We start from the raw sequence: 19364 nt of genomic DNA on the forward strand, positions 1-19364 counted from the left end.
CTACGGTACTTTCCCGCCAAATATGCAAATTACAGGGATAAATCAAGTGACGTCACCCGACATGCGCAGTACGTCCCTAATGTCATATCACATAGAACATGGTGAGTGAAACTTTACCTGTAGAGAATTAAAGATGGCGAACAGATATAAGAAGACAACGGTGCTGCTATCAATAGCAAGGACACCAAATAACCATGTCAGACCAAGTAAAGGCAGAAGAACAGCACAGCATTTTCCAGCGACTCTACAACAAATGTGTTAAAGATACACTTAAACATTTTCTAAGATTAGCCATTTTATAATCGAATTTCTTTTAAACTTGTAAACCTAAATAATCTGAACTTTTCATCTTCTACATTTTTACATACTAGTAATAATGATGTTGACTCTTCAGTAACGAGCTGGTTTCGATATTCAACCTCCAAATTCTCTTTTTACATATTGTTGTCAAAATATCTTATTTATCAGGACCTTCTTGAAAATCACATTTATAAGTGAAGAAGCTTCCTGTTTAAATATGAATGTAAAAAAAATGTAAATAACGAGTCCGCGTGCTATGTTGAGCTATATAAAACGGTAATTGACCAATCAGAGCGAGCGTTTTGTTTGAATTGATATGGCTGTCATCAGGTGATGAAATTTCAAGTCAAAAAAACGTGCTTGAATTTTATTTTCTTAAAGATTCACCCTTCACCCAAATATGATAGATTTTGAGCACTTTAACGAGCATCCGGCGAGATTACGTTCATCATTAGAGAGATTGATGATCTCTCACATTTCGGCACTTAACCCCCGCTGCGCGAGATAATAGCCATGATATATAAAAGATAACGTGCAGCCTGTTTATCCAGTGGAAACCTCTTCTCTAGTTAAGCATTAGCACACATTAATATTAAAATCAGAGGTGAAAGTCAAGTTCACTTTACTGTACAAAAAGCCGACTGAGTTTATTTAACTTAATGAGTAAAGTTTGAATCATGATTATAGGATGGGAAGATAAATGTGTGGAAACGTATTCTACTGTAGCATAATCATATAATCTACAGCACAGACGACATAAAGACGATAATAAAAAACAACAACAATAACAGCAACAACAACGACGATATATAACTAAACATAATATATGTGTGTGTGTGTGTGTGTGTGCGTGTGTGTGTGGGAGAGAGAGAGAGAGTGTGAGTGTGTGGGGGAGAGAGAGAGTGTATGTGAGAGAGAGAGAGAGAGAGAGAGAGAGAGAGAGAGAGAGTGTGTGTGTGTGTGAGTGTGTGAGTGCGTGTAGTCGCTCGCGAGTAGGACAGTGTAGGGAACGAATTATGGTAGTGCGATTTCTTCACTTTACACACACACACACACACACACACACACACACACACACACACACACACACACACACACACATATATATATAGTTAGTTACCTGGCTTTCTGGATATCATCCGCTGATATCATTTTATGTGTTGTCATCATGGCGCGCATAACAAGAATAAATATTATGATATTGACCTGAAATGAAAATCAATGAAAATCAAGAAATCTATCCGATGGTAGTGATAGTGACGTAGATGATGGTGATGTAGATGATGGTGCAGCTACTGATGATGGTGCCTAATATTGATGACGATGACGAAGATGATGATGGTGATGATGATGATATCGATGGTGATGATAATGGTGATGGGGATAATGGTGATGATAATGATAATGATAATGATGATGATGGTGATAATGGTGATGATGGGGATGGGGATAATGGTGATGATATCGATGGTGATGATGATGATGACAATGATGATGATGATGGTGATGACGACGATGGTGAGATGACGACGACAACAATGATGCCTGATGAGAGTGATGATGAATGATGCTGATGATGGTAATAGAGATGTCTGATAATGATAATTGGATGACGATGATGAAAATATGACGTTGATGATACTAATGTTGATACAATTAACTTGTTAGTGATTAAAAGTCTCATAAAAAAGAAATTACAAATGCTATTACCAGTACAACTGCGAGGACGGGTCCAATGAAGGCGAAAATCAAACCACCATCACTGGACAGCCAACAACTGAAACAAAAAGATTTAAACATAGATCGTCTTAGGATAGACATAATGGGATCCCTGTGGTGCAGGCGCGTCGCATACAGACTTCCACTTTTGACCTGTCTTTCTTACTGTGCATGCTCGATGAGAACATTGCTGACCAAGAGATCGCAGGCTCTGGGAACGAGATTGAGTCTCCGTCATTTCAAGAAGTATGCGCAGAAAGAAATACAGAGTTTAGGGGTCGAGAGTAAAAGAGTTCCACGAGGTTGGGTTCATTTAGATAAATATGGATTAAATTGCAGATATTGTGGATGCATGCAAATGAGATTTAAATGACTCAACAAGCATTGTATCGACTCGATAGCCACACTTGTATGATTCTCAAAACAATAGAATGTCTCATTGTGGGCTCAACTGTAATAACAGCTACTGCAAAGACTTACGCATTTTCTCCTCCATATCCTTTCATCTGTGTCACAGCCATTGAAATCCCGACGATCATCAACGGCGTACCTGACAAGTTAAGGTTATCATTAACCCTTAAGACCATGGTTGCCATGGTAACATAGAATTATCCTGGCAGATATTAATCACGTGAATAAGAATCAAGTGTCCTTACCCCAACCAATCAGGTAGAAATATTTTCGTTTCCTCTCGAATTGGAAAACCATCACTATGGCAACGTATATTTGTATTCCCTCCACAAGCATCCAGGCCAGGGCGCATAGGAAGAAGTAATGTAACAGGACTGCTACAGCTGTGCATAATGACTGAAAGGTACGAACATGTGCAACACAAGTTATTGAACAAATCACTTGTACATTGGGAAAGATGCTAGCCTTCATTGCGCCCTCTATTTTTTTCTTTCCTCTTGATTTCCTTTCATTTCCTTTTTTCTTTCCTTTCTCTTTTAATGTTCATTCGTTTCTCTCATTTTTTCTTTCTTATCAAATATCCACTTGCATGCACGTATCCATCCTTTTTTCCTTCCTTTAATCCATTCCTTCCTTCCTTCCTTCCTTCCATCCATCCTTCCTTCCATCCATCCTTCCTTCCATCCATCCTTCCTTCCTTCCTTCCTTCCTGCCTGCCTTCCTTCCTTCCTTTATTCCATCCTCCCTCCTTCCTATTTTTCATATTTCACCCTCTTACATCTAATAACCACCTTATACTTGGTACTCTCCAAACCCGCCAGGAGAATGATGTTGGCAGTCAAAAGAGCAACGCATAGGTTCACGTGAATAATCGTCTTCTCTGACTTTAAGTTCCTTGGAGATAAAAAGAACCAATCATCTGCCATTTTCTGTAAAGCCACACAGGGCTACATGCACCAATCCACTGTGGCTTCCTCCCTCCCTCTCTCTCTCTCTCTCCCGCTTTCCACAATACCTACCTCCAGAAAATAAAATGGACGAACAGAGTTATGACAAGACCGAGAAGAGAAACCGCACAACCAACTGACGAAATAATGCGCAGAGGAAACTCGTGTCCCTAAAAAAAAAGGTAACAAAAGTTTGGCAAAACTACATCACACATCAATGAGAAAAAAATATTTTGAGAAAACTATCAATTATTATTAATATTTAATTAATTAGTAATAAATTATTAAAAAATATGTCTACCTTAACATTAGATATATCCATCAGTACCGCAAAGTTAGTCAGGTGATTACATTCACACGTGATTTTGCTGCCGTCACGTGACGACAGACTACAACCATCACGTGACCAAGCGCCTTTTTTAGAATTTCTATGAAGAAATGAATGCTGTTATTATTTAACCGTATTAATCATTACCATGGTGGCCAATTAAATAAACACGTGACTTACAGACTGAAATCCCAAAAGACACAGGCGAGAGGCTTGTCTGGATCCTGATAAAAATGTGAAGATAGTGTAAAACGACAGAAGCTACCCGAAACCAATCATAACAATTCCAATATCGATCCATAACAATATGCAATTTTTGGCGCATGCGCAGTTTTCCGAAAGTGAAATATATTTTTCGAAAAGGGAGTATTCCAAATACCTAAATCCATAACTACAAAACACTTTTTACTCATAGCCAATCCTACATCCACACTATTTCAATATCCATAACCTTACTCACACCCATCCATCGACCTATCAACCTACGCAATTATCGGTATCTTACCTGAACTTTACCGTAGATAGTCTTGACGGGATCCCTCAGCGACACAGAAGGTTTAATAGAAGCAGATATTACGTTGGAACTCAGTAAGAACTCATCACCAACCTTACTATATGCACTGGACAAACGCAAAAAAAAAAAAAAATGAACGGTCGTAGGTATTTTTTGGCTCACAATAAACTACGAAAAAACAGAGCCAAGAGATTGCCAGGCACTATTCTCACTGCATACATAATTGGCGTTTCACGTAGGAATTTAGCAACCCCCCATTTATAGACATTGGAGTTTGCGCAGTGCAGGTGTAATGCCTGGCGACCCCTGCATATATAAGGGTCACACCCAGATCCTTGAATCATTCCGTCGGAAGCTGGCTAAGGAGAGAATAGAAGATTCACCCCACCTACCTCCCCTGGTGGCGGTTGACGACGCATCGCATGCTTTTCGCATGCTCATTGCCAGCAGTCGCGGTCACCTTCCATATCTTAATTCGCGTGACTCGGTAATGAGTATGCAGTGAGGATAAAATACAACAATAGTCTTTTTCTCCTGGGAAACTGAATTCTTTCTTTTGTAAATCAGATTAAACCAGATTCAATGGCAGATATTATTAATGCGTGCAAATGATACGACAAGCATTGTATCGATCCATAGTCTCACTTGTATTATTCTTAAAACAAAAGAATATCTCATTGCGGGCTCAACCGTAATAACACAGCTATAGGGTTTTTTCACGTGACGTTACAGCGGCCATATTGGTGTACATTTTCTATCCTCGAGGAATTGAACTCTATTTTTATGCAAAAACTGTGCAGAAAGTTTCTATTGTGTGGTACACCAATATGGCTGCCTTCTCACGTGACTGAAAACGCTCTATTGTTCCTGCCTCCTTCCATGGTTGCTATCACGTGATGGTGCAAAGCCTCTATGGACAACAAAAGAAGTCTGTATAAAAACTGTCATTCATACCTAGGAATGTTAAGAAATGTTGATAGGGTTCTGTAAAGAAAACTTGAAACTCTGCTCACTAAAAAGACAAAAAACAATATGAAGTGTCAGTTTGTTGGGAAGAACTGAAAAAATGTAAGCGAGCAATTGAAGGAATCTCAATTAACAATTGCAAAATTCGAAGCGTCCATAGTTGTACTTATATATTTGTACATAGTGTATTTATGTCAAGTCCATAATATGTATCATGAATTCCAAGCACTACCAGTAAATAAAGTAATAGTGCTAAAGAAAAAGATACGTGGTCTGAAATGGGGAAAAAATACGTCCAAAGTAGACTGGTCTATTGGAAATAAGACCAAATACAAACGTCGAACTTCAACTGAGCCGAACCCAATGACATAAAAAAAGACCGCCTTGTTATCCATTGTTTCAATTAGGTTCGGCTCATGTGAAGTTCGATGATTGACCAGAGCCTTAGGTTATTTTCAACATTACCTTTGTTCTTTATTTTGTTATTGCTGTCGAATGTAGACTTGGGTAGAACTATGTAGTTTTTTTCTAGCATCGAGTTCCACTCAGACCGTGAAGTCATATGCTGATCGGTGTAATTGGGGAATGTGACGTCATCAGGTGACGCCATCGACACCAGTGTTATACCCATAACTAATAAGACAAGTAAAATGTCATAAAATCATGTAGTTGTTGTTAATTATGATAATATATTTTGAATTAATTAGTGTATGATGATGTGGATGATGATGATGATGATGATGATGATGAAGATGATGATGATGAAGATGGTATCACATCATTTCACTAGCTGCCTTCAAGTTATGAACAGGTAAATCAATTGTCACGTGACTGGTCAGTTTACCTAAGTTATCAGCAACGTATTGCTTCGTGCGACTTGCACTAGTTTCTAGTCCTCCAGCTGCTTGTAGACCAAATCCTTCCAGCACGTAGATCAAAAGGGACGTAATGTTGTCAGACTGTAGGAGAAGATGCAATAATTGATTAATGAAACTGTAATCAAATGGCGCACAGTCGATAATAAGAATGATAGGCATACTTCTTGTAAAATCACCAATTCTTGTTTATTTTCGTAATCAAGGAGGTTACTTGCTGAAGACAAGAAGTTCTGGGAAGGAATAATTGAAAAAATGAAATTTTAAGAGAAAAATGGATGGATGAGAGGGTGGGATGAAAGGAGAAGATGGAAGAATGAAAGGAAGGAGGGAAATATTAATTTTTGAAGTGGATGGATGGATGGATGCACGCATGCATTGATGCATGAATGAAAGAATGGATGAATGGAAGACTGATAAACGGACGACGGACGCAAGGATGGATGAATGGACGGATTGTGAGAGTCAGTAAATTGATAGCTGGATGAATAAATGGATGGAGGGATGGATGAAAAAGAAGTAAGAAAACCAATAACTAGAACTATGTAACGATGACGTTGCAAGGTCTTGGCCAGAGAAGGTCAAAGTACCATTTTCCCGCCAACACATACGCGCATGCTTATCATGCCTAGAGTTTCCCGTCATATACACAGGGATTCCGCATAAAATAAAAAAATTCGAAGCCTGCTACCAACTAGTTATGCACATACCCGTATATTATCCACATTTGTCTCCGTATCACCCGTGTGCTTGGTATTATAATCAACGACCTCTTTGAGTATCTGAGTACAGGTTTTGATATCACCCGCTATTTTAGCGTCGCCTTTCTCACGGTGAGACTTCCGGACTAAATCATCCAGTATGGATTGTATCTCGCTCGGTGAAGGAGTGGTTTTGTTCAGCGCTGTGTCCATCTGGAAAATCAAGATGGTGATCAAGACGGGACACATCCTCCAAATTTTATTATACTAGGCTGATAAAGTCAGGACATGGCTGACTCACAGTTTGAACCTTAAAACAACCTCTGGGCTGATCAAAGTCAGGGCATGGCTAACACACAGATCGAACCCTGAAACAACCTCTGGGCTGACCTAAGTTAGGGCATGGTTACTCACAGATCGAACCCTGAAACAACCTCTGGGCTGACCTAAGTCAGGACATGGCTAACTCACAGTTTGAACCTTAAAACAACCTCTGGGCCGATCAAAGTCAGAGCATGGCTAACTAACACATTGAATCTACATTGAGACAACCCTAGATAAATCTATTGGATAACAGCATCGACTTATCCACTGGATAAGGATTTATCTGCCAGATAGCGCTATCCAGACTTCGTACGACCGGGCCCTGGGTCTGTCAATATGAAGAGAGTGCGTGTTGCACGAACATCTACTGACCCTGTGCTTTAGGTCCAATATATCTTGGGTGACACACTGTGTGTAGTCAGGGTGTTCCCATTGGCCGTTCTCGCTACACCTTCTTCTTGCTGTTCCTATCGTAAATGAGATGACAACTGACTTTCTTCTCCATAAAGAGACATATACGGAAATAAGGACAAAAAACAACAAAACAAAACAAATCAAGACAAAAGAAAACAAAAACAAACAAACAAACAAAGAATCAATCAATCAATCAATCAATAAATAAATAAATAAATAAGGGGTGGCGAGGGGTGGTTCAAACGTGTGAACGAATCCCCCTTCTCTCCCAGCTCAACGTTACTTTGGCAACTTGTGCTTACCAATAGACCCATGAGGACACCGCTGTACACGAATATTCGATGGTAATGAAGCAAACCACGTTACGTTAAAGAAATCAGGCGGACAAGCTGAAAATAAGAATACAACTCATGTTTTAATTGGAAGGATTTACGCCATATACGTAGGCGCATCCTGCTAAACATACGTACCGCATGCACCGATAATTATCGTGAGGTCGAACAGATACAAAACGATATCTTTTTTTTTGGCATCTAGCACACAGGGTAACCAACGGTCAAGATTAGTGTCGATGCTCGACTTGTGGCCGGTCAGTGTTTGACCACCATGTGGAGCAAATAATGAGATTCAAAAACTTTTATCAGCTGAGTGAAAGCCTGCAATAACAGTACTGTTCATACTTAAACAGTATTTAACGGTACCCACCGCCAATAAATCAATAAAATTGGGTAATAATCATAATAATAAATAATATTTTAAAATATTACACTATGAATCTCTCCCCCCCCCCCCCCCCCCCCCCCCCCCCGCCCCCCAACTAAAGGCACTAAGCAAAATTATCTAGAAAGTGTATATGCTAAAGTTATCTTAGATCGAAATATAATCTAAGGGTCTCTATTTTTGACCATTGTTTTGACCTCGTACCCTACTCGTGTCAGAAATGTTGCAATGACTACTTGTTAGATAAAAAATGAAACATTGGCACCTTCTCAAGATGACCCCTACATACCTTTATTTTTCTTTTCCAGAGCCAGATACTTGGAGTCAACAGTCAAGTTCGCTATCATTCCTGAGTTTATTGCATCTTTTAATATTCTCGTCAGTTCTTCTTCGCTATTTTTGCTGAACCGAACGAGCACTTCACATGTTAAAGAGCCTGGTCTGAAAAACATGGAGAAACAGAACTTTGGTAAATAGTCGAACCTCTTTAACCCGGGCACAACCAGAATCAAAGTATTGATAACATAAATAATTCAGATCCTGTGGTCGATGGTCGAACCTCTTTAACCCGGGCACAACCAGAATCAAAGTATTGATAACATAGATAATTTAGATCGTTTGGTCGATGGTCGAACCACTTTATCCTGGACATCACCAGTATGTAAGTATTTCATTTTATGAAAATATGACTGTTTTTGTCTACAGTAAAAACATGCTAAAACTCTTAAACTTGAATTTTGCTTCTGATGTTCTGATAATTCACACCTCCCTTATTCTTCATTTTAGGATTTTTTTGTTTTATTTTGGAAAATTAGGAATCTTGTAGACTGAGGGATAGGACTGGACGTGGGCTAGCTGGATCTTGGCTCGCAAAAAAATTTTAAATCAAATTCTCAGCAGTTAAAATGGTATGGATAATCTTAATGTACAGGAAAAGCATACCCAACCTCTAAAAATTGATTTATGCGCCTAAATTCCGAATTTTTAAAGATTCTTTATTTTTGGAAAATCAGGAACCTGCATGGATGGAATGGACTGGACGTCGGTTAACTGGATTGTACGGATCGTAAAACGTTTTTTACGCCGAATTCGCAGCTTTTATCCCAAAATTTTTATTTCAATATTCATAACTAGTAATATTATGCTGAAATTGTGCAAAAAATCAAGTATCAGATCTTAAAAACAATTATGACTGGAGAGCGTCGTAAAGGAAAAAAGTTATATAATTTTGATATTTAAAAAATGTATTCATGACCAACCTGAATGATAAGATGCCAAGTCCCTTGTACCCTAACTTATTTTGATACAGACTGGATATCTGAGAAAAGAAAATCCAAACTTGTTAAGATTGTCATATCGTTGGGGTTGGCACTGAAATGGTTTCCTATGTTCGTCAGTCACGTGACTGATCAAATCACAAAATGTATGTTGCTTCCACTTTTGTCAAAGCAAATTCACCTTATCATTTGTTATTTACAATGATATCGATACATCGTTGGCACTGAAATGGCTTTCCATGTTAGTCACGTGACAATATAAACCATACAAATTGCTCGCCTTATACTTTACTCAGAAGTCATACATATATAGCTGGCAGTAAGAGGGCTTCCATAGCAATAGGAATTTCAACCAACACATTTCAAAATGAAGCCAATTGAAAATCTGGAAAGGGAAGATATTTTTCCCAATATGAAAAAATTATCCTAAAAATTCGCTCTAAAATGTTTAGTTGGTTAGAGAGAAAAAGAAGTTATATTACGTACCGCATAAGTCAACCTGCTCGCCAGAGCCTGATACTCTCCCGACAGAGGGTTCTCTAAGGATTTATCGTACTTCATGTTCCATAGACGAATTATGGCCTTGACATTCACTACATCATCGTCTGAATTAAAAGAAACGAAAGTTACAATCTATTTGAGTTACTTGTGGTACCTAATAAACCTGGGTTTTTTAATAGAGCACCTGCGGAAAGGACCTAAAGACTCCTTGCATCACGTCGGAACACTGCTCAATTTCGAGGACATAAGCATAGGTTTCCAATTCTCAGGAGATTGAAATTCCTTTTTTTCCTCCAAATTGACCTGCTTTGACGTCACATGAAATGGCTTTATTGATTAATAAAAATTATCACTGGCTCTCCGACAAAGGCAGCCCATTTCGTTCGACTTTTCAGGGATTTTTTAAAAAACTCTTATTTATTACAATTATTTATCAGTACTTACCCTCCACGGTGACTCTTATCCTAACGCTGTCAAGCCCTCCTCGATTCTTTGACGTACACCTCATTTCTGTGTTGCTTTTCACGTGAATCGTTATGTTCGTGATGAAAGGCTCGTTAAAAACTTTAATATCCCGTTGCCCAGCAACAGCTTGTTCATTTACCAACCACTCGACGTTGGGGCGTGGCACTCCAGTTGATTGACAGCTCAGAGAAATATTCGAATTATAAAGGACTTTTATGTCTATATCATCTAGGGATGTGATGTTAGGAAATTCTGGAAATAAATTAAATGTGTTAAACATTATTTCACAGCTGGCTTAAAGCCTTGAGAGATTACTAGGACAAAAACTATTTATCCGATTAACATTGTCTATTGTAATATAGGTCCACGGCGTATTTTAAAGTTGTAATCCAGCCATAGACCAAATTCAAAACTCGCACTGATGTGAGGCTTAAGTTGTGAACAAAGGAATCTGGCGTGATTCGTGACTTTTGAATGACGCCAGATTACTTTGAGTCACGCCAAATCCCTTTGTTCTATTGGTTGACATTTTCCTCGATTGATTTTTAAACAAAAACTCTGCTGTGATATTAGACACCTTGCATGTGACGTCAAACCAGCTCATTTTGGAGGACAAAACAAGGAAAGATTTTCAATCTCATGAGAAGTAGAAACCTATTGTTATGTCCTCCAAATTGAGCTGAATTGCGCTATTTCATAATGACGTCACATCAAAACAAACTGTAATGATGAAAAGGTAAATTATACATCGTGAAAAGATGAAACAACTTACTGACGTTTCGGACGCTAGTCCTTCGTCGGAGTAAAAGAGAAAGAAGTGGTAGAAAGGAGTGTATATATGATAGAATAAGACAAAAGAAACCAATGAGAGCAAGGTAGGCAAGGAAACAAAAACAAACAATCAAACGACAAAAGAAAAGGTTAGTTGAAAATAAAGCGTTCATTAATCCCGTTGGGACTAAGAGTGCCCAATAGGTGAATAAGCCGCATTTCTTTGGTCTTGCGACAATCATTGTTGCCGTTAAGCAAAGAAAGACCGAAAACAATGAAGTCAGAAAGAGAATGGTTAGCTAGATTAAAATGGCGGGAAACTGGTTTGGTGGGATCGTTATTGCGAATATCATAAAGATGATTGCAAACGCGATCACCAAGACGGCGGCCAGTCTCGCCCACATACAAAAGATTACAGCGGGTACATTTAATACAATATACAACATTAGAAGTGGTACAAACAAAATGGTCAGTGATTTTAACAGTTGATTTAGGACCGACAACAGAAGTGTGAGAGACTATGTGAGGACAAGTACAACAACGTTTACGAGAACAGCGAAAAGTACCAGGTTCTTTGTTAGAGGGAAGAACTCCCTTGACCAAGAAAGAACGGAGATTACGATCACGTTTATAGGAAAAGAGAGGGCGGTTGTTGAAAATAGCAGAAGTGCGAGTATCAGAGTCAAGCAGAGAAAAGTTGCGGTTAACAATGGGTTTAATGGAAATGTTAATAGGATGATACGTAAGAGTGAAAGGAATGCGGTCATTAGAGGGACGAGTGTGAGGAGTGAGAGCGGTGGTACGATCAATAGTAGAAACTTTACGAATGGCGCGATCAATAACATGAGCAGGATAATTACGCTTAAGGAAGAAGGAACGCATCTCAGAACATTTAACAGAAAAATCAAGACCCTAACCCTAACCCTAACCCTAACCCTAACAAATTGGCAAAACTAGGGCCCATCTTAGTACCCATAGCAACACCGTTTATCTGCCGATAATACCGATCACCGAAAGAAAAACAATTAAGAGTAAGAACAAGTTCAGCTAAGCGTAACAAAGTGGGAGTGCTGGGCTCGAGGACAGGACGAAGATCGAAAAAATGCCAATTTGTTTGTTGGTTATATCGAAAACCTTGTTTTTCAACAATATACTGGACCTAAACCTGAGTTTTTTGGACGGTATATTGATGATTGTATTGGTGCTACTTCTTGTTCGCGTAATGACTTAGATTCTTTCATCTCTTTTGTTAACTCTTTTCACCCTGCCTTAGACTTTACGTGGGAGGTTAGTGAAACATCAGTCACTTTCCTTGACATCTTGCTTAGTGTTAATGACGACCGTCTTAGCACTAGTGTCCATTACAAACCTACTGACTCTCATTCTTATTTACTCTACTCGTCTTCTCATCCTAAGCACACTCTTAACGCTATTCCGTTCTCGCAATTTCTTCGTCTTCGTCGTTTGTGTAGTGATGATCTTGATTTTTCTGTTAAATGTTCTGAGATGCGTTCCTTCTTCCTTAAGCGTAATTATCCTGCTCATGTTATTGATCGCGCCATTCGTAAAGTTTCTACTATTGATCGTACCACCGCTCTCACTCCTCACACTCGTCCCTCTAATGACCGCATTCCTTTCACTCTTACGTATCATCCTATTAACATTTCCATTAAACCCATTGTTAACCGCAACTTTTCTCTGCTTGACTCTGATACTCGCACTTCTGCTATTTTCAACAACCGCCCTCTCTTTTCCTATAAACGTGATCGTAATCTCCGTTCTTTCTTGGTCAAGGGAGTTCTTCCCTCTAACAAAGAACCTGGTACTTTTCGCTGTTCTCGTAAACGTTGTTGTACTTGTCCTCACATAGTCTCTCACACTTCTGTTGTCGGTCCTAAATCAACTGTTAAAATCACTGACCATTTTGTTTGTACCACTTCTAATGTTGTATATTGTATTAAATGTACCCGCTGTAATCTTTTGTATGTGGGCGAGACTGGCCGCCGTCTTGGTGATCGCGTTTGCAATCATCTTTATGATATTCGCAATAACGATCCCACCAAACCAGTTTCCCGCCATTTTAATCTAGCTAACCATTCTCTTTCTGACTTCATTGTTTTCGGTCTTTCTTTGCTTAACGGCAACAATGATTGTCGCAAGACCAAAGAAATGCGGCTTATTCACCTATTGGGCACTCTTAGTCCCAACGGGATTAATGAACGCTTTATTTTCAACTAACCTTTTCTTTTGTCTTTTGATTGTTTGTTTTTGTTTCCTTGCCTACCTTGCTCTCATTGGTTTCTTTTGTCTTATTCTATCATATATACACTCCTTTCTACCACTTCTTTCTCTTTTACTCCGACGAAGGACTAGCGTCCGAAACGTCAGTAAGTTGTTTCATCTTGTCACGGTGTATAATTTACCTTTTCATCATTACTGTTTCATTAGAAACACCGACGCAGCTCACACTAGTTTTTAGCTAGTTATATCTTTTTATCAAAACAAACTATTGTTTTAACGCTAGGGATCATGGTCGCTGGAGGGGGATGGAATGACAACAAAACATCTTAAATTTGGTTTATGTGCTGGTGAAGGCAAGAACAACTAAATATTACGCTAAATATCTCGAAAGAAGAGAATTAAGCTTAAATTTAGCCTAAATTTCTATCTTTTTAGCCGATGTAAACAAACCGTGACGTCATTATGAAATATGGCAATTCCGACGTGCTTCAAGGGGTCTATTGTGGCTTTGCAGATCAGAGCCAAGTGACCACTACAGAGATAACCTCAGTAACAAATGGATTAAGATCAAGGACATCCAGCTACAGTATCATTTGAACGGATAAAGTTATTGTAAGACTTAATAAAGTAATACTCACTGAAAGAGCAGTCCTCTCCTGACCAATCAGCTGCACAGACACATCTTGATGATTGACAGGTGCCTTTGTTCTGACAATTGTGCTTACACAGTGAATCTAGACAAACCAAGACGATAAATAGATGATTATTAAAGAATATACCTTTTTACCTTGTTTCTCACTTTAGACCACGTACCATTCCCTAGAGCATCATTTCTTTGTTAACGGTTGCACATGAGAAGACACATAATATGGATACAAATCAATTTTAATTTTAATTTAAAAGAAAAAATCTCATTCTCAAGAGAATGACACGTGGTCTGAAATGGGAAAACATTACGCCAGGTTCTATACAATTAACGAAGTATCTAGATACTTACCTCTCGTACAAATAAATGGGATACCCAAATCACAGTTCTCAGCGCGCCATTTCATGGTATTGTTTATCAAACTAACGCAGTTTTTTCCGACACTGGGCTCTCCATACTCCCAGGACGTGTACTTTCCAACTGCCACAGAATCTGTCCACTGAAAGCCCTGCGACGCGCCCCTGGACAGACCGATCCAGAAGGATAAAGATCCACTATGTTGGGATGTGATAAGATTCTTGAGTGTGTCCTCTTCTTCTTGTGATGTAATTTTGGTCAGGTGACCTCCGTTGGATGCGCACGTGGCCTGTGCCGTCGACCATGGGAAGAGTTGGTATTCGATTTTGTAGCAGCGTTGGTTGAGGAAGGTCCAGCCATCGGGGCACTTTTTACTTGAATCTAGGATATGATCATCACTTTTAGCATTATCAAATATCCCAATCATCGTCATCAACTTCATCATTATCATCATCACCACCAATATTATTACATCATGAATAGGGGCGTAAGCAGTGATAAGCCAAGGGGGTCAGACCTTCCCTGCGTGGCAACAAAATGGCGGCTTCTTAGAATTCGTACGGTAATTTTCAAATGGCTTTTTATTTTTGTAAAATTAAAACGCAATGCCGGTTTTTTTGGTTCGGCGTTTTGGGAGCTGAAAGAAAATAGCGGATTTTTGAGTTTGCCCCCCCCCTCTTCGGAGAATCCTGGCTACGCCCCTGGTCATTATTATAATATCATTAGCCACCACCGCAATCATCAACACCACTATCATTATCATCACGAATATCATTATAATCAATATCATTATCATCAATATTATAATTATCATTATCATCATCAACACCACCATAATCGTCTATTACCAACGTCATCAGTTATCAGCATCCGCATCGTCATTATCATCATCACCATCATCAATCATCCTAATCACCACCATCGCCACCACAAAGAAAAATTAAAAAAAGTGGGGCGTAGAAATGTTTAGTTAAAAGTTGGATGACAAACGCACTCACCTTTGAAACATCCTTGTTCATCAGAATCGTCGCCACAATCATTTCTCCCATCACACAGCTTCGCTCCACTCACACACCTCTCGTTAGGACACCTATACTCCATCGACCCACACCAACCCATCATAAAAGAGAACCTACAAAACATCTCATCCGATCCATCTCCACAGTCGTTATACGTGTCACACACGCGATTCTTGTCGATGCAATTGCCGTTTTTGCATTGAAAGTGCAGCGTAGAATTTCCACATTTTAGACACCCTACTTGGTCGCTTCCGTCTTGGCAGTCGTTGTAGTCGTTGCAGACCCAGTATCTTGGTAAGCAATGTTGGTTGTTGCAGCGGAAGTCATTCTTGGTGCATTGCTTCACTCTCACTCCCATGTTTGCTTCACAGTACGATGACGTAAGGTTGTGGATGACGCCGTTACAGCAGCCCCAGTGCGTCGTGGTAGGTAACCATAGGAACCACCCTCCACATACGACATAGGCGCAATCTGGTGTTCCTGGAATGCACTGTTTTAGTTCTAAAGGGGAAAAGAAAGAACTAGATTTAGATGCATGAGAATAATTGTGAGGATGACTGTGATAACGATGATGGGTACTGATGGTGATGGTAATGCTGCGGCTGATGATGGTGTTGCTGCAGCTGATGGATGATGTTGATGATGGATACTGATGATAGTGGTGATGGATACTCATGGTGATGCTGCTGCTGATGGATGATGCTGATGATGCTGATGGAAACTGATGGTGATGATGTTGATGCTGCTGCTGATAATGATGGTGATGATGTTGAGCCCGGGGCTTATTTTCGTAGGTTTACAGTAGTACGTCGAAATTTGGTAACAAAATAAGAAAATATGGCCAGGACAGAAGACGAGGTAATGTATTCAATAATAATATATTTCACAACGGCGTGTACATTTGCTTGCCTCTGCAAGGTGTCATTTGTCATGTCATTTGAAATAACTTATAGCGCATTAAGAACTTGAAGAACCGATTTACATCAACATAGCTTTTAAGTGTTACGCCAAACGCACTTTAAAAACGATTTACGGGTCCAAAACGAAAAGTAGTTCTATAAAAGATGTTCTTACTTTTTCTTCAGGAAAGGAATTTTTTTCAAAGTTCTAATTGTTTCAAGTTGAATCATTGAGAACACTTTACGCTTTATTTTACTGTTTTTTGTGACCCGAAAATACGTCACAGCTTGAAAGCTCTCAATATCCTTGGTTCACATCAATGCCACGACCAGATGGTGAACAATGTCTTTTATCCTTGGAGCATTACTAGTACTAGAATTATCACGTATATACCACTGTAGCCCTTAAACTAGAAGCTGCTAAGTGCTACGTGGGCAACTAAAATAATTGAAAATGACAACACAGTGACTTGAGTGAAAATTGGATCAAAAGAAACGGTGATTCATTGCCAGGTGTCTAGGGGTTACTTCTACAGCATCACCAAGTGGTTCTTTATAGTTGTTTCTCTGTCGTCTCTCGTTATCTCGTTATTTGTATGTCTCATATTCGTTTGTATGGTTCTTTGTGCTTTAACTAGAAAAATTGCGCGCGCTGGAAATCTGTTAGAAGTGGAAATTACCAACATATTTTCATACCATGGAAGTCTGTGTCTGTCCGTCTGTCTGTCTGTCTGACTGACTGACCAACCGATTGACTGACCGAATAAATAAAGAAAGGACGCAATGTTTTCCAATTCAAGATGATGCTTAAAAAAATAGACGCGAGACCAGATTAAAGAGATATGATCCAAGTAGTATTTTTTCCATTCACACCGCGTATTTTTCTGTTGAGTATTGTCTTTTTCTTTATTCCCTTATACCAGAGGTATTCCAAACAGATTTTTTTCTCACCTGAAGATCTTCTGACTCGTTGACTAATGACGTTAACATGGGTTGAACCTGAAAAATCTGCAAAAAGTGAATGGAGTTCAGGTCTTGCTGTCTTACAATCAAGTGACTTCTTCTATATTCAATGGATATAATCTACGTAATATTTGCCCATTTCAGATCACGTGTCGCTCCCTCGAGAATAAGATTCTTTGTTGAGTTGTATCCATATTCATGTGTCTTCTTATGCACAACCGTTAAACGAAACAATACTCTAAGGTATGACAGTGGTCTGCAATGGGAAAACATTGGAATGGGTCTATTGTATTAAATAAATAAATGATACTCAAGAGAATGACACGTGGTCTGCAATGGGAAAACATTGGAAAGGGTCTATTGCATTAAATAAATAAATGATACTCAAGAGAATGACACGTGGTCTGCAATAGGAAAACATTGGATAAGGTCTATTGTATTAAATAAATAAATGATACTCAAGAGAATGACACGTGGTCTGCAATGGGAAAACATTGGAAAGGGTCTATTGTATTAAATAAATAAATGATACTCAAGAGAATGACACGTGGTCTGCAATAGGAAAACATTGGAAAGGGTCTATTGTATTAAATAAATAAATGATACTCAAGAGAATGACACGTGGTCTGCAATAGGAAAACATTGGAAAGGGTCTATTGTATTAAATAAATAAATGATACTCAAGAGAATGACACGTGGTCTGCAATGGGAAAACATTGGATAGGGTCTATTGCATTAAATAAATAAATGATACTCAAGAGAATGACACGTGGTCTGCAATGGGAAAACATTGGATAGGGTCTATTGTATTAAATATATAAATGATACTCAAGAGAATGACACGTGGTCTGCAATGGAAAAACATTGGATAAGGTCTATTGTATTAAATAAATAAATGATACTCAAGAGAATGACACGTGGTCTGCAATGGAAAAACATTATATTTTTTCTATTGCATTAAATAAATAAATGATACTCAAGAGAATGACACGTGGTCTGTAATGGAAAAACATTTTATTTTTTCTATTGCATTACTCACTGCATGGCGTAATCTTGAGGTAGATATGATCGATATTGACTCCTGCGAGGTCCGTGGGGCGTGAGCACTTTCCTTTGACGACACTCGATGCTGACGTCAGCTCTTTGATTGACAGCGCGAGATGACAATCACAGTTTAGAGGATTGTTGGTTAAATCTCTGAAGGAGGGAAAACATTAAAAACAAAAACAAAACAAAAAAACAAATGAGAATGTTTATTGCGAAAAGCAATCTTCGAGAGACTTATTTTTTAAGCAATATGCAGGCTTTTCTTTGTATGACTTTTTAAAGATTAACATGATAGAGAAATATAGAAAGGATTGGTGAATGGATGAATGGAAGGAAGGAAAGAAGGAAGGATCGAACGAACGAACGAACGAACGAAAGGAAGGAAGGAAGGAAGGGAGGGAGGGAGGGAGGAACGAAGGAAGGAAGGAAGGAAGGAAGGGAAGAAGGAAGGAAGGATCGAACGAACGAACGAACGAACGAACGGAAGGAAGGAAGGAAGGATCGAACGAACGAACGAACGAACGGAAGGAAGGAAGGAAGGAAGGAAGGAAGGAAGGAAGGAAGGAAGGAAGGAAGGAAGGAAGGAAGGAAGGAAGGAAGGAAGGAAGACGTGATTTCATTTGGTTGAAATAATAGTCCAGTTTTCTGTTATTAATCAGGCGATTGACTGAGCTACCGAGACGGCCTGGGGCCAACAGTTATTCGCTTTAAAATCATCTATCAAAAATTACGTTTCCATTTCCCAAACGATCTGATCTTGACTCTACTCAAATTCTAATTAAAACCCTAAGGCTAAAGACATCGCAGTTCGTTTAAACACAATTAATCAAACTCAAAAATTTCTTTTCAGATGTCTTTGACTGATTGCATTTTAGTTAATAGAGAGTTTTAGATTTACGTTCACGGCAAACGTGAAACGTCAGTTGACCAGTAAAAAAATCTTTTAAATTACTGAAAAA

At 38.9% G+C, this 19364-nt stretch overlaps 1 protein-coding gene across 2 annotated transcripts in view; it reads right to left on the bottom strand.

Annotated features, from left to right (window-relative positions):
- The window catches only part of LOC116304162 (uncharacterized), a 34854-nt gene that overhangs the window by 9804 nt on the left and 5686 nt on the right, over nucleotides 1-19364 (bottom strand). For both annotated transcript variants that reach the window (XM_031713835.2, XM_031713834.2), the window contains exons 3-28: nucleotides 18398-18555; nucleotides 17347-17403; nucleotides 15476-15997; nucleotides 14472-14858; nucleotides 14113-14208; nucleotides 10442-10714; nucleotides 9983-10101; nucleotides 9479-9537; nucleotides 8509-8660; nucleotides 7802-7888; nucleotides 7458-7552; nucleotides 6771-6974; nucleotides 6225-6293; nucleotides 6030-6144; nucleotides 5651-5818; nucleotides 5174-5231; nucleotides 4211-4325; nucleotides 3886-3929; nucleotides 3679-3805; nucleotides 3450-3547; nucleotides 3222-3324; nucleotides 2676-2826; nucleotides 2500-2569; nucleotides 2011-2077; nucleotides 1421-1506; nucleotides 118-244 (exon numbers count right to left, since the gene is read on the bottom strand). In XM_031713835.2, coding sequence (XP_031569695.2) covers nucleotides 118-244; nucleotides 1421-1506; nucleotides 2011-2077; nucleotides 2500-2569; nucleotides 2676-2826; nucleotides 3222-3324; nucleotides 3450-3547; nucleotides 3679-3805; nucleotides 3886-3929; nucleotides 4211-4325; nucleotides 5174-5231; nucleotides 5651-5818; nucleotides 6030-6144; nucleotides 6225-6293; nucleotides 6771-6974; nucleotides 7458-7552; nucleotides 7802-7888; nucleotides 8509-8660; nucleotides 9479-9537; nucleotides 9983-10101; nucleotides 10442-10714; nucleotides 14113-14208; nucleotides 14472-14858; nucleotides 15476-15997; nucleotides 17347-17403; nucleotides 18398-18555 — 3607 coding nt within the window. The remainder of the gene's footprint in view (nucleotides 1-117; nucleotides 245-1420; nucleotides 1507-2010; nucleotides 2078-2499; nucleotides 2570-2675; nucleotides 2827-3221; nucleotides 3325-3449; nucleotides 3548-3678; nucleotides 3806-3885; nucleotides 3930-4210; nucleotides 4326-5173; nucleotides 5232-5650; nucleotides 5819-6029; nucleotides 6145-6224; nucleotides 6294-6770; nucleotides 6975-7457; nucleotides 7553-7801; nucleotides 7889-8508; nucleotides 8661-9478; nucleotides 9538-9982; nucleotides 10102-10441; nucleotides 10715-14112; nucleotides 14209-14471; nucleotides 14859-15475; nucleotides 15998-17346; nucleotides 17404-18397; nucleotides 18556-19364) is intronic.

This window comes from Actinia tenebrosa, unplaced genomic scaffold, assembly GCF_029948245.1.
Source record: "Actinia tenebrosa isolate PJP-AT-01 unplaced genomic scaffold, QUT_ActTen_1.0 PGA_scaffold9__36_contigs__length_13948895, whole genome shotgun sequence".
Taxonomy (NCBI): domain Eukaryota; kingdom Metazoa; phylum Cnidaria; class Anthozoa; order Actiniaria; family Actiniidae; genus Actinia; species Actinia tenebrosa.